Source organism: Oratosquilla oratoria, chromosome 3 (genome assembly GCF_046742065.1).
Source record: "Oratosquilla oratoria isolate Oo_2021 chromosome 3, ASM4674206v1, whole genome shotgun sequence".
Lineage (NCBI taxonomy): Eukaryota > Metazoa > Arthropoda > Malacostraca > Stomatopoda > Squillidae > Oratosquilla > Oratosquilla oratoria.
Window position 1 is genome coordinate 37,309,919 of NC_134779.1, and position 14,788 is coordinate 37,324,706.

General features: G+C 40.7%; 1 protein-coding gene and 1 long non-coding RNA gene across 2 annotated transcripts in view; one reads left to right on the plus strand and one right to left on the minus strand.

The window, feature by feature from the left end:
• LOC143019600 (uncharacterized) overlaps window positions 1–3,740 on the plus strand; it is a 42,052-nt gene extending 38,312 nt beyond the window's left edge. Inside the window, exons 3-4 of the long non-coding RNA XR_012965835.1 lie at window positions 1,391–1,610; window positions 1,753–3,740. This is a non-coding gene — a long non-coding RNA (uncharacterized LOC143019600). The remainder of the gene's footprint in view (window positions 1–1,390; window positions 1,611–1,752) is intronic.
• A 446-nt stretch (window positions 3,741–4,186) lies between these two features.
• Window positions 4,187–14,290, minus strand: LOC143019604 (uncharacterized). Its single transcript, XM_076175400.1, has 3 exons — window positions 14,121–14,290; window positions 13,863–13,931; window positions 4,187–7,587 (listed from the first exon to the last, which is right to left on the minus strand). The coding sequence occupies exon 3, from the start codon at window positions 7,504–7,506 to the stop codon at window positions 5,467–5,469; it is 2,040 nt and encodes a 679-aa protein (XP_076031515.1). The 5' UTR covers window positions 7,507–7,587; window positions 13,863–13,931; window positions 14,121–14,290; the 3' UTR covers window positions 4,187–5,466.
• Window positions 14,291–14,788: the final 498 nt, after the last annotated feature.

Genomic DNA, 14,788 nt, shown 5'->3' on the forward strand with positions numbered 1-14,788 from the left:
ATACATATAGAGTCATAATACCCGGCATCGTCCAATTATGAATATTACTAAAAAGCTAAGTATCTACAGAAAATATTGTCCTTCATTTTTTTTTTACATCTTGGCGATAGAAAAAAAAAAGTGGTGCCGTACACAACAAACCTCGCCCTAATTAAATATTTTAGTGCAATTTAATATTCAACTGCTCTACCAACGCCAAGGTCATAGACCACTATCAGTGTCTTCTGTGACCTATCTTTGACCTTTCCAAGGTCACATGTGTTCAGCCGTCCTTGTCCATTGAAGCCTCGAATTCTAAGCTCTCTTCTCATGCCTCTTGAGCCACGACACATGGAAGGCTACGACGGTGCCCCTCACAGAGGACTTTGTAGTGTACAATTTAATAAACCTTGGTTCAACTTCGCCGGTGGCAGGATTCGAACCACCATCCCCTTGACCTTCGCCGCAAGTTACGACGCACTAACCCTTTAAGTGTTTAGTGGCAAAAGCCCCCTTTTATACACAACTATCTTTTCATTTTTATAGGTTGTCCATAGTCCCTTTACTAGACCTCAATATGCTCACTATAGTAAGCATATATACACAGAGAACTACGAGAAGATGACTATATTGCTTTTGACTGGGTTCCCATGGTATGAGCTCTGATTTGAACACACTAACTAAGACGCCTGTAAACCAGTTTAAGGATAATCTCGTTAGCACCTTACTTAACCGAGTGACACTCAGCCAGATTCAGGTACACTCGTACTAAACGGGAGCTGGCAACGCATCTTTGTTTATATAATAAGCACCAGACTGAGGATTTAATGGAAAGTGAATTATGAGGTTCGTATGTCAAATTCCTTTCCTGTCGATGGATAAATCCACAATGGAATAGATTTTTTCTTGAGCTGCCTGATCCAAAGAACAATGTTTGTATGTCCTACGGTGCGGGAGTGGGTAAAATACCATTACCTTGATGATCTGGCACACAATGTAATACGTTAAAAGAGAAATAGATAAATGAATATAGATAATAAAAACAAATGCACGAATAAGTAGTTAATAAATAAATAATAAAATCATGAATTAATACATACACATATAGATAATAAACAAATTGATACATAAACAACCAAGTGTACAAATAAGTAAATAAACCAATCAATAAGTTAATATATAAATAAATAAAGAGATGAATAAATTGATAAATAACACTGGGTAATAATTTTTCATATTCTCTTTTTTAGTGTTTCTGAGACAAAAATTTTACCCTGGCTCTAAATATGCACTTGTTTTTATTTCTACCATCGACCATTTTAGTAATATAGAAAATTACACTATTATAAAGAAATGTATGGGTCACAGGAAAACACATAATTGTCACTTACATTTTTTCTTTTTTTTTCAGGTTTATACTGTAAATACTGACATTCTTGTCCATAGCTAAAAGAGGATCCTGGAATTCACCAGACTCATTCAATTATGTGTGTGGTTTCTTTGTTGGGCCCAAACATAAAATTGTAAAAGATGCGAAGTACTGGACTGTACTTTGGAATGAGTATGGGTGACCAAGAAAATCCATGTGATATAATGATACCTTACTGGTTTCACGGCCACCAGAAAATTAAGTAAATCTTGTAAAATTGTGAACTCTATTCTTTGTAGCAGAATCAATATGGAAATATTCGAAATATCTAGTTATGTTTTCTTGTAATGCGATTACACATACTATTCATATTCATGTTCCAGTTAATAAATGCATTTTTTCAGGTAAAGGATAATGACTGGGGTCTCATCAGGAGAGTGAGAAGGTTGTGAAAATGAAGAAATGTACGAAAATTTTGGGCCAAGACTGAGTACCCGCCCACACTTTCCAGATCAACGTGAACTGGATGAGCTCATCAGGGATTTGGGCCTCACTAAGTCAGGAGCTGACCTGTTAGCATCCAGACTGAGTGAATGGAATCTGTTGGGAGAAGGACTGTAGATCAACAGTATACAGGATACGCCATGAGAAATTCGAAGTATACTTTGATATCAGTAAGGATCTCTGCATCTGCGAAGATATTAATGGCTTATTTACAGCTATTGGAATTGATCACAACCCTGAACAATAGCGACTGTTCATAGATAGTTCTACAAAAACCCTCAAACCCGTTTTACTATATGATGGGAATAAGTATCCATTCTTGTTTCTCGAGAAGGTAAACTATGATGAGTTTAAGTGGGATGTTTGTGGCTATTTCAAGTTGCTCGCCTTCTTGGATTACATGGTGGGTATACCAAGTATTTATGTTTTCTTTGCCTATGCAGTCGGGCAAATAATGAACACTACCAGAAAGTGGAGTGGCCCCTCGAGATGACTTGGTGCCAGGAAAACTCAATGTTATTAGACAGCCTCTTGTAGAGCCTGCCAAAGTATTGCTACCTCCACTCCATATAAAGCTTGGTTTTTGTCAAAGTTTGTGAAAGCTATCAGAGGCCAAAGTTAAGGGTGGTATATTTACTGGTCCGCAAATAAGGAAAATGTTGAAGTCAGTGCAACTTGAAAATGCAATGAGATAATGTTGAAAGAGAGGCGTGCTATGCATTTCGAGATGTAGTTAATTGATTCCTTTGTAATAATAAAGACCCAAACTACAAGCAGCTCGTAGCAATATTTTTCTATTTTCATCTTCAAAAACTTAGGATGTAGATTGTCATTAAAGGTGCATTTTTTCACTCATATTTGGATTTTTTCGTGTAAATTTGGGAGACGTGAGTGAGGAGCATGGTGAGAGGTTCCATGGGGACATTGCTGCAATGGAGAAAAGATACCAAGAAAGATGGGGCACTGCTCCGATGGGAGACTATATATGGTCACTGGTGCGCAAAGATCAAGGAGCTCAAAGAAGGAAATCACGCTATCAGTGGATTTTAAGCGAGCTATAACAGTATCACATGCTTTTATTCTTACATTTTCTTATTGGTTTAAAAAGGGATCACAAGGACAAGATATCAGCTACTATTTACAGACAATGTGAATATGCTAAACATGGTGTACTATCGCAGCTATGTCTAGTTTGTTTTGTATACAAAACCTCAAATATCTTTTAAAATATCGATGCTATGGAATTTTCAATTGAATTTTTAAAATCAGGGGGGAAAACAACCTTGGCAACACTAAAGATATTTAAAGAAACAAAACTAGTGTTGCCCAGTGTATAATCAAAATATGCCATAACCACTTGGGACATCCCTGCAAATATTACATGGCAAAAAGGGTCGACACATTGGTACATATAAATTTTATTCTTACAAAAAAAAAAAAAAAAAAAAAAAGTTACTTTTATTTTCATCTATTTATTCGCATCATCATCATTGTCTAATAAATGAATTAGCTTACTTATTTATCTATATTTGTTTTATTTACCAAATGTGCTCCGACTTCGTTTACACTTATAAAACTGATTTCACCGGTAGCGTCATCCGACGACATGCTTGCGTCATCCAGCCAGGAAACGTGACGTTTATACCGTACATGGTCTGACATGGGCTCTGCTGTCATAAACATCCAAGCATCCGGTCTCCCAGACCTATATGGAAGCAAAGCATGGCTTGCATCCGGTGACATCCGGTCAACGGTCCGGATACATTAACTCATAACGTCGTTGACCGTGCTCCCTCCTGGGGATTTGTCTAAACTCAACAAAATCGTGTGGGTTAAGTGGTAAGTAGGATAATAACTAAACAAGAGACTAACTGGATATTGAGTTGCATCCAAGCTGGTGGAATGAAAAAAAAAAAAAATATGAAACAACAATAAGAAATAAATTGATAAAATGATACGCCGATAATAAATAATGAAAATAGAGATAAAGATACACAGACCCAATTCTTAGAGTAATATATGTTACTTGTTACTTCACACGCTGAACATTGGAGTCACATTTAGTTTATTTGAGACATACCCAGGGTTATTCTATTTTCTTTGTAGAACATTATCTGCAACGTAGTAATTTCTTTTAACACGCGTGTATATATATATATATATATATATATATATATATATATATATATATATATATATATATATATATATATATATATATATCAGGAAAAACGCTGGGAAATAAGAAACTTAGTTCGAACGTTTTCGTCTATTTATGGATAAATAAATAAAAAATGGAATGAAAAATCACAAACTGACCTCACCATCACACGAAGTGAGAAGTGAGAAACCACTGCCAAACCGCTGGATTTATAAGGCGCTTGAGTTGCCGCCCCGCCTGGGCAGGGGTGTCGGGAACCAACGCAAGAGCCGCGCATTGGGTCCCGGGCATCGAACTTCATATTCCGACACAGTATCCATTGGAGGTACAGCGGCCAGTGCATAGACGGGAAATGATATCGTGTAGACACAGAAACACATCACACTTTACATGGAGTAAAATTCTCATTTTAGTCTTAAAATACTTTGACGAATGGGGTATGGTAGGAAATTCAATATGGTGCAGTTGTATCAAATGCATAAGGTTTATAATAACATAGTCATGCTTAACATTACAATATCTGTATACACAAATCGCCAACATCGATGCATTTCAGATAGATGTCAATACACGTTACATACATAAAATGATTTATGAAATGATGATATATCACAGGTCATATTTCTACCCCCACGGGAGAAATATAAAATTTGAAATGATATACTATGTAACCCAGCAATCATGGAACTAACAATCCCTTCAATAACTGGTCCATAGGTTGTCTGTGTATCTATGACCTCAGTCGTTGGTTTAGGGGGAGTTGGTGGGGATGCTGTCAGGAGTGGGGCGGGAGGGAGGGATGACTAGTAAGGTGGAGAGCCTGTGGACCTCTGGCTCTCAAGTAACCTGTCCCATATCCAAATTGATTCAGATAAAGGCTCGTGGATTTTTTTTTCTTTTTGTGATGTGGAAGGGATTACTGTTTCCGTTTCTAAACTACAGATTCCTACAGCCAGATTCCAAAGTTCAACGACAATTTTGTGTTTCTCCTGTCACTATAAATAAATATATTCATTATCTTTGTAATGAAGTTTTGCAAAACACAGTGATCATCCTGCGGTGCTCTACGTCTGCAAATGAAGATGCAGGACTTTCGATTGACTATGAAATGCGGCTGTAGTCAACAGCGTTTTGGGGTAGTGATTACATGTACAGATCAAGATTAGTTATTAAAACAAAACTTTCGTACTTCCACTACCTTCCTTGCATTTCAAACACACAGTTCAACAGTCTACAGTCCGCTCACACTCATTAAATAAAAGACCAAATAAAAGTACATTTAGTTATTCCAAATAAAATCTACTGGCACTCGAGACAAAACAAAATGGACCACGGGGGGAGGGGAGGGGGGGAGACACAAACTTGTATTTACGCTTATTGTAAGATGAACGAAAAATAAATACAATAAATAGATAAAACAAATAAATAAAAGGTACCCCATTTCGAGAGAGGATCAAGAAGCGAAAACGATTTCCAAGTCCCAGTTGTGCTGCTGTGCCCTGTGCGCAAGTTCTCTACAAAGGGAAGGGTCGAAGAGACAGACGCGCCGAAGGCGAGGGCAGGAAGCAAGGAGCACTTCGAGCGCGACCCGACTGAAGGTCACGTGATTCGTCCCGTCGTACTCGAACGCGACTTCGCTGACATTAGGAATGTGCGGCACGGTGGCGCACACCCAAGCGTCCATATCCGCCGGGGTGGTGTGCCACGAGAAGGTGGTCCGGAAGACCTGCAGGCGAGGACATTTGGCCACGATGTTGGTCACAAACGCGAGGTGTTGCCTGCCGGAGGCTCGGTAAATCTCCAGGGTGTGCAGTGAAGGACAAGGGGGGAGGTGGCTCACGTCCACCACGTTGCCGTTCAAGCCCAGGATGAGTTTGACCTCCTGAAGTAGAGGCGCGCTGTGGAGGTAGCGTAGAATGTTGTGAGCCTCGGAGCACTCCAGACTCCCCATCGAGATCTGCAGGGACTTCAGCCTGTCCATGCTGGACTGGATGCAGGGACACCTGGTGACGTCGCGGAAGACGTGGAAAGTAAACCTGGATACGTTCGGGAAGCACATGAGGAACTCTTCCATTTCGTTGTAGAGGAAGTGGACTTCCACTTCATCTACGTTCTTCAGCACATGCAGCAAGATCTTCTTTTCCTCGCCCGTGATAGGAGTACAAAGAACCTCTAATGTCATGTCATGGAATTTTTTCAGAGTCAGCGGTGGTGGTAGGTCACTTCCATAAGACATACTGAGAATGTATTGTCGTAAGGCAAGAAGCATGGGCGCACCAGTAATCACCTCTAAATCCGGCATGAACTTGAGCATCCTGACAATGATGAGAGAAAAGCCCAGAAACGACTTGAAGAAAGTGTGCAGGTGGAGAGATCGCAAACGTTTGCAACCCACAGGTTTCCCAGTCTTCGTGGGCACAGTCTCGCCCACCAGTGCCCAGAAAGCGTGGTACCAGTGGATTCTGTTCCGCCACTCGCACCTGTTCAGAATAAGGTGTTCCATGTTCGGACAGGAACACCCTACGGCCCAGATCAGGTCGGGAGTTCGAGGAGTTCGACCACAGTCCAGATAAGTCAGTGTGTGCATCTGCGAACTTCTGATTTCGAAAAGGGATAGGACAGGGTATACTACGAAGCTCTGAATTTCCTCGTGGGCCTTGTTGCTCATATAGTACACAAGGATATTCTCCAGACCTCCTTTCCCTAAATACCTGTTCACAGTTTCACTTGTCTTTTTCCTGTTATCCGACATGTCTATAACCGTGACAGCATCATCATATACCACTGACAGAATGATTTCATACAAAGAGAATGGCATGTAGAATTTCAAGTAGAGGAAATTCCTTTTAGGTTTGCTTTCCATCAGTATCCCAATCACTTCATTGAATATCACGTTTCTCAAGAGTTGCGGTACTCTTGCAATATAAAACAGTCTGATATTTGCAATTGTTTGCTCAATGTCTTTCAGAAGCTCATCATAAGACAGCCTTTTGGTCTTTAACTTCGCTAAGAAACGAGACGCCAAAAGATCTACTTTCCTCTTGATCTTCCGAATCCTGGAAGAATCGAGGTCACATTCTGAGCCGCCAGGACTCTGATTCAAGCTCAGGTCGCTCAGTGGATCTTCATCTTCAATGCCTTCTGGACAAAGATCCTTCCACCCGAACTGGCTCACATCGGCCGAGACTCCTCCCTCGTATTCATGATCACTGTCACTTAATATCTCCTCTGTATCTCCGTATGCGTTCGTTGTCAGAATAGGTTTTCGAAATTTGGACTTCGGCTCCAGAGTGCCTGATGGCCTCCGTGGCTGATGATCTCCTGGTATGGGCTGGCGTGCCTCATCACCAGTCGACTGCAGAATGAACTGTTCCTTGCTGTTTTCTAGGGTCGATTTCAAGAAGCCGTGAAATATACAAGTTTCGACCAAGAAGAGGGACGATGCTCTCTGAGCGAGATACTGTAAGGAGGGCACTGGTTTTGGTGGGGGCATCGTGAGGCTGTGATGGAGGCTTCGAAATGTGTCTTCGGCTTCAGTTAACTTTTCAGTTATTTTGTGGGGTTGGAGAGATGCCTGGAATGGTGAACTCTTTATAAATACATAACTACCTTTACGGGGAAATGCTCTTCATTGAAATTTCATAGTAATGTAACACAAATCGCCTCGAATATGAACTAATCTATTGGTAACTAAATGCTAATTCACTGAAAATTTCCAGATGCACTCACACATTAAAATTACTGGTATATTTACGAATTCCTCCACACACACACACACACACACACACACACACACACACACACACACACACACAGACACGCCTTGGGAGGTCGTAAAGGGAAAGGATTAAAGGCATTTTGAGGAACAGACAAGTTGTCTGTATGGAGGGAAGTTACTAGTGGAGTCCTACAGGGGCCAATATTAGTGCCAGTAATGTACAAGGGAGAGAGACTGGAGGAAGTGGATATTTTTAGATACTTGGGTGCGAATGTGGCAGGAAAGGGAGGAGTGGGGGTGAAGGTAAGATATAGATTGAAAGAAGCGAGTAAATGTCTTGGTGGTTTAAAAAGTGTAATGAAAAATAGACATTTGGGAATGGATGCTAAGAGGAGATTGTATGAAGGAGTGATTGTGCCGACAGCAGTGTACGGGGCAGAAACATGGAACATAAGAGAGGAAGAGAGAAGGAGTTTGAATGTGTTTGAGATGAAATGTCTGAGAAGTACGATAGGGGTTACTAGGCTAGATAGAGTGAGAAATGAGGAGGTGAGGAGGAGAACAGGGGTGGAAAGGGAGTTGGGAGATAGGGTTGATGAAAGAGTATTAGGATGGTTTGGACACATGGAAAGAATGAGTGAAGAAAGATTAGTAAAAGAGGTGTGGAAGGCAGAGGTGGAGGGAGTGAATATGAGGGGGCGTCCTAGGATGAGATGGATGGATGGGGTAAAAAGGGCATTCCGAGAGGAATGTCTGTTGAGGAAGGACGGGAGAGGACAGAGGATAGGGGGTGAATGGAGAAGGGTTGTGTATGGATGATGCTGTGATGCATGAGGGGGTGGGGGATCGGGGGTGAGGGAGTATGTATGAGAAATAAATTGACACAGCCCGAGGGGATTTCTTTCAGTCTTCTCCTTTTTTGCATGAGGGGACGGAGAGGGGGGTCGCCGAATTAATGAAGCGGCCTTGCTGTGGATGTGCTGTGTTTTTCGACACTGCTTCTGACCCAGGGCAGTGGACGGGATGCAGGGATGACCCGTCATCCAGGAGGTGCCAAGATGTGAGGGAGGGAAGAGGGTGGAGGGGAGTGGAGTATGTAGGGGATGGAATGGGTGGGAGTGGTTTCTATGCCTTTTTCTTTTTGCATACCTCCCGTGTAAGGGGGAAAAAGCCTTTGGTATATGTAGGTATGTAATGTACAAATACACACACACACACAATTATGTTGCTCGTTCTGTTGTGTACGAATGTGAGAATTTATCTATGTACTTGAAAAAGAATTTGTTGTCGAAATGATCGGAACGGCGGTTACGCCGAAAAAGGACATCGCCGGGTATAGTTGGCCCAGTAACATGGTAATGTCTTCTAAGGATAAGCGCAGGCCCCTGATTGGCTAAGAGAGTAGTGACGTCACGGAAGGGGAGACGGCTGTTTGGCCAAAAGAGGTGACATCACGGCAACCGAGAGGACTGATTGGCTGAGAGCGAGTCGTCCGCAAACCCCCGGGGAAGCCTCTGGATAGTCACAAGGGAACCTTGGATAGTCACTAGGGAACCTCTGAGAATCCCTGTGGGGATTCCCTGTGAAACCCTCCAGGAACTCCTGAGGAGCCCATTAAGAACCCCCTGAAACTTCAAGGGGAGCACTTGCGGAGCCCTTAGGGGTGCATTCTGGAAACTCCTGGGGGAGCCCCTGTAGAGCCCCTTGGAAACCCTCAGGGGAGCCCCTGGTACTAGTAAAAGAATTCCTGCAATCGGACCTGAAAACCGGAAATCCCTCAAGGGGACACGTCCCCTCCGGCCCAGTTGTGTGATTCGTCCCGGTGTGTCTCTGCAAAGTTGTCGAACACCATCGCAGTTACCACGCAAGACAAACGCAGGGAACGCCGGTTTTTGGAGTTGGATAACAAAGGGAAATATTCACTAAGTGATGTGAGGAAGAATAAGAGTTTAAATCCGGAGTTAGTTAACATTCACAGAAGTGAATTCCCAGAGAAGTACATGTCCTCTTTGTCTCCTTTCGGCGAGAATAAAGCTAATGCGGCGTCAGAAATCAAGAAGAGTATTTTGTTGTTCTTTAGAAAAATTAAGCGCCTAGAGAAGGAGTTTAAGAACAATTCAGCCCAACAGCTGTGTCTTGTGGATCTTACAGATTACGATGGAGATATAGACCCTGAAGAAGAGAAGCGATTTGTGTCTCACACTAATGGGCTGAATACAAATCGTTTATACCCAAAATTGGGTGGTTTAACGCTGACAAGTATTTCAGATCCTATTATCTCGACATGAAATGCAAGCAGCCCCTAGGCCTGGGCGCCGAAGGCGCCTACGAGCGAAGCGAGCTCGCCCGAAGGTCCAAGACCCCGAATAGCGGGGTTGGATGCAGCCCGTTGCTCGTACTCCAAAAGATACAGCGCACAAATGATAAAAAGTCGGTAGAAGGGGAAATAAAGATTTGAACTAGAGAGGTGGGTGAGGAAGCCTAGAATAGATAAGCATGGCGGTTGGTGGAAGAAATGCTGAAATTGGTGCCAAACTAGATCTGGTACTGTTTTACGAAAATACTGGCTGTAAGAATTAAAAAATGAAACAAATAAGATGATAGGTCCGCATGAGACACACAAACACACATACACATCTCAGAGGCGAGGCATCACTGGAAACATATATAATTGATAAATATTTCTTAAAAGACAGGTGTGTAAGAACAGAAGTGGGAGGTGTACCACAGGGAGTACACAATCCAAAGAAAATTGAAAAGGAAAAGCGATTGAAATATCCTATGAAAAACAGAAGGACAAGGAAGAGAATCAAACAGTAACGAACATAATACAACACCCTAAGATTTTTTGTTCAGTTATTGCAAGAAATTCTCGATAGCAAAAGTCTTCAAACTGTAAATGGGGATACATAAATGATGATGATGATAATAATAATAATAATAGTAAAAGAAGAAGCGTATTACATCCTTTCAACGCAGTATTGTAAATTGTTCTCACAGCCAGCGAGCACAATGACTGTGAAAGACCCCCAGCATTACTTTGCCGAACAATACCATCAACCTGATAGCCTCAGTGACATGCAGTTCAGCGAAACAGACATGAAAGCAACAGGGGAACTTAGACAGAACTCGGTTGCCAGACGTGAAGGAATACCCCCCCCCCCCATCATCCAGGAAACGCTAACTCTCCCGATTCAGAAAATCTGGCGCCGATCTCTCGATACAGGAGTCATACCACCCCTCCTCAAAGAAGCCACTATCTAGTCAATACCCAAGGGAGGGCACAGAAGCCAGGCTAAGAACTACAGACCTGTAGCCCTCACTTCCCACAAGATAAAAATATTTGAGGTGGTAATGATTAAGATTGTCTCTTATCTGGTAACAACGAACTCCTGGGAGATGCCCAGCACGGCTTCCGTAAGGGAAGGTCTTGTCTATCTAGTCCACTTAATCATTATAAATGGTTGTTCCAAGGACTGGCCAGTGGGGGACAAGTGGACACAATCTACCTGGACTTTGATCGAGTAGATCATGGAATCTTATTGCACAAACTCAAGGCTTTGGGAATCACAGGGAAGCTTGGAGTATGGCTTCACAGTCTTCTCACATCAAGAAACTAGGTAATAATTGTTAATGGCCATATGCCAGGCCAGATGGAGGTGATCAGTGTCGTTCCTCAAGGCTCCGTTCTGGGTCCATTACTCTCCCCCATCCTGATGAATGACATTGACCAAGTGGTTGAAGACTCCTTATTGTCATCCTTCGCTGATGATACAATCCTCAGTCATAAAATGAAAAACGAAGCCGATGTCAATGGACTACAAACCAGCCTCCAAAAGACCCTCAGGGCGGCCAGTCATCAATAAGATGCAGTTCAAGGAGGAGAAATTTGAAATGCTGAGGTGTGGACCAAAATCAGAGCTGAATAGCTTGATCGAAGTATACACGGAGAGGGGACAGGCCATACCACCACGATCTGTAGTCAGATGTCTAGATGTCCACCTCAAGAATGATACCACCTACCATCTAGACCAGTGGTTCTTCACCTGGGGGTACCTGTAGGGGTACGGAACCTTGAACCTGGGGGTACGAGACATGATAGCCAGTGCAATGGTACTGTATATTTATCACGATAAAGCATAATGTGCATTCGTTGTATCGTACTAATTGACATTTCTAATTTGAAATAAAAAAGTACCTTTGTTCAGTAATTGAATATATCTAATCATTTCTCAGCAAGGTTTTTATCACTAATCATTTTCATATGTTTGCATTGTATTTATATTGGATGGGGCTACGAGATTTTTTTTTTTTTTTTTTTAGATAATCGAGGGGTACGGACACTGAAAAAAAGTTAAGAACCACTACATTAGAGTAATAAATACGTCCAAACAAATGGTTGGATGGGTTCTCAGAACCTTCATATCAAGGGATCGGAACATCATAACACTGTGGAGGTTCCCTTGTACAGCCAGTACTCGATTACTGTAGCCAGCTCTGGTCTCCCCACAAGAAAGGAGATATACAGCCACTGGAGTCGGGACCTTCAGCAGGAAAATTGTAGCCATGAAGGGCACCAACTACTGGGGAGCGCTTGAGGAAATTGGGACTATATTCGCAACAAAGAAGAGATATACCACATCATATATGTGTGGAAGGTATTAGAAAAGCTGAAACCTAATCCTGCCTCTATGCTAATGCAAGTCATAACACCAGTGCCAAATTCACTCTATCCCTACATCGACCTCAGGGAGAATCAAGACTTTCCTTGCTACTAGCACGAGTCAAGGAGGAAGGATGAGAGTCCTGACTGACGTCACAAGTAAGACCCTGAGATTCGCAGGCCCTTTGTTAGTCAACGCGCCTCCAGAAATATCGGAGGCCGCTGCAACATCAGATGGAAGAAGGAACTAGACTCAGGGCAGCCTTCAAACCAGATCATCCTCCTGAAAGAAGATACCCGTGCTGGCAGAAACGATGGACCACCATAGCTTTGAGGAAGACCCTCTAGGTCAGCGTTTCTCAACCAGGGTTCCCCGGAACCCTAAGGTTCCGCAAAAGGTCCCTAAAGGTTCCGCGAGAACAAGTGTGATAAGCTAATGCACTTTTGATTTTTTTTAAATTTCATTTCATATATGTAATATTAGTTAAACACGCACGACTTATTCTTGTTATTGTAATAATGTAATATAGACATCATCCTATCTAACCTATTACTACGATGGAAATAAAATGAGAAAGATATGGTATATATATATATATATATATATATATATATATATATATATATATATATATGTATATATATATATATATATTATATATCCACGAGGAAAATAAAGATCGGAATACTGAACGTTTTCGTCTATTAAGACATTTTCAAAGTACATAGTGTCACAACAAAGAATAACTTAAATATAATAATATAGAAAACAGGAGAGGTCACGCAACGTAAGTACGGACGGAATATCTTACAAAGAAACGAAAAAATAAAAACAATAAATAAAATGGGTGACAATTGAAACAGGTGAAAAAATGTCACACAACATAAACCATAAGGATGACAAATGACAAGGTGAAAAAAAGAACATTCAACATAAAAGATAATAACAAGAAATAAGAAGGGTGACAATTGACACATGTGATTCAACATAAAGATTGACTTACAAAGAAACAAATTATATACATATGCATACATACATATATATATATATATATATTTAATGGAAAATAATAATAACAAGAGAGACTACAATCACTGTATTGATTGGGACAATTCCCAAGAAATTGTTTCAAGTAATTCTTATTTGATAAGAAATATAATTGAATCGTGTATCATTAAAAAAACTTTTAATGAAAATCTTAATTTAAGCACTGGTCTTTTTAAATTAGATAATTTTGTTATTAACCAAATTGTAGGACAATGTCCCTAAGCTCCGCCTTAGCCAAAATTTATTTTCCGCATTTTACCGTATTCCTAATTCAAATTCTTTACGGTATCATAAATTTCACCTTCAGTGATCATGACACCTCTACTGCAGGAATGAATCCCATACACACGGCAGTGTCAAAAATAAATAGATAAAATAGAATAATCAGTTCCATATAATTTATTTACGGAGAATACGTACCCTTCTCTAAGATAATTTCTGTTCGCGGTTCCACTACCTAGAGCTCTATCTGTCCTAAAGTAACGATAGCTGAAAAATAAATATTAAACACATTCCTTCACTGATGCGATTACAGTGACAATAAAACACTATAGCCATATTCTAACTGTAGAGCTATTTAAGACATGTTCCATGCAATATTGTAAGTTAAAGTAATTTTCAGGTTCGAAATTTATAGTAATAAGAAAGAAAAAAGAAACAAATGCATTGGTAACTCACCCGAAATCCTAAACCTTTGTTCCAAATTAGTCGACAAAAAATACTGGTCTAATTCCTCGTGAGAAATGCATAGTATACAGTATATATAGAATACTCAACGCATTATTAGAATGAATTAGTATACAACGAAGAAAATATCCATGATGGACTTGGTCACATTTCGATCTGAAATAAACATCATCCCAAAAGCAAGCGACATGACGTAACGGACACGATTTTTACTTATCGACATTTTTGTCGTCAAAGAAGTGTAGTTTACAAAACACTATTGTATTTCATACTTCAGTTTTAATAGTCTTCAAAATAGTATAATCTATTTGAATTCACTTGTCCATCATGAAGAGAAAGGGAGAACAATTTAGGGAAATTTATGGAAACACGAAGTATTACAAATATACCAGTGAAATCACAATACCGCAAATAGTTCATGACTACTTTCATATGTACACACGTATATATATATATATATATATATATATATATATATATATATATATATATATTGTGCTTGTATGAATAGGTATATACATATGTCCACATACCAAACGGCATACTTCACCATAAACAAGGAAAACAAAAACCCTGCGCACGTGCTTCTTCTTGTCACTATTTTTTAATTACACATAGGCACATAGAAGACTTCCTGGAAGAGGCTTACGCCTGTGACT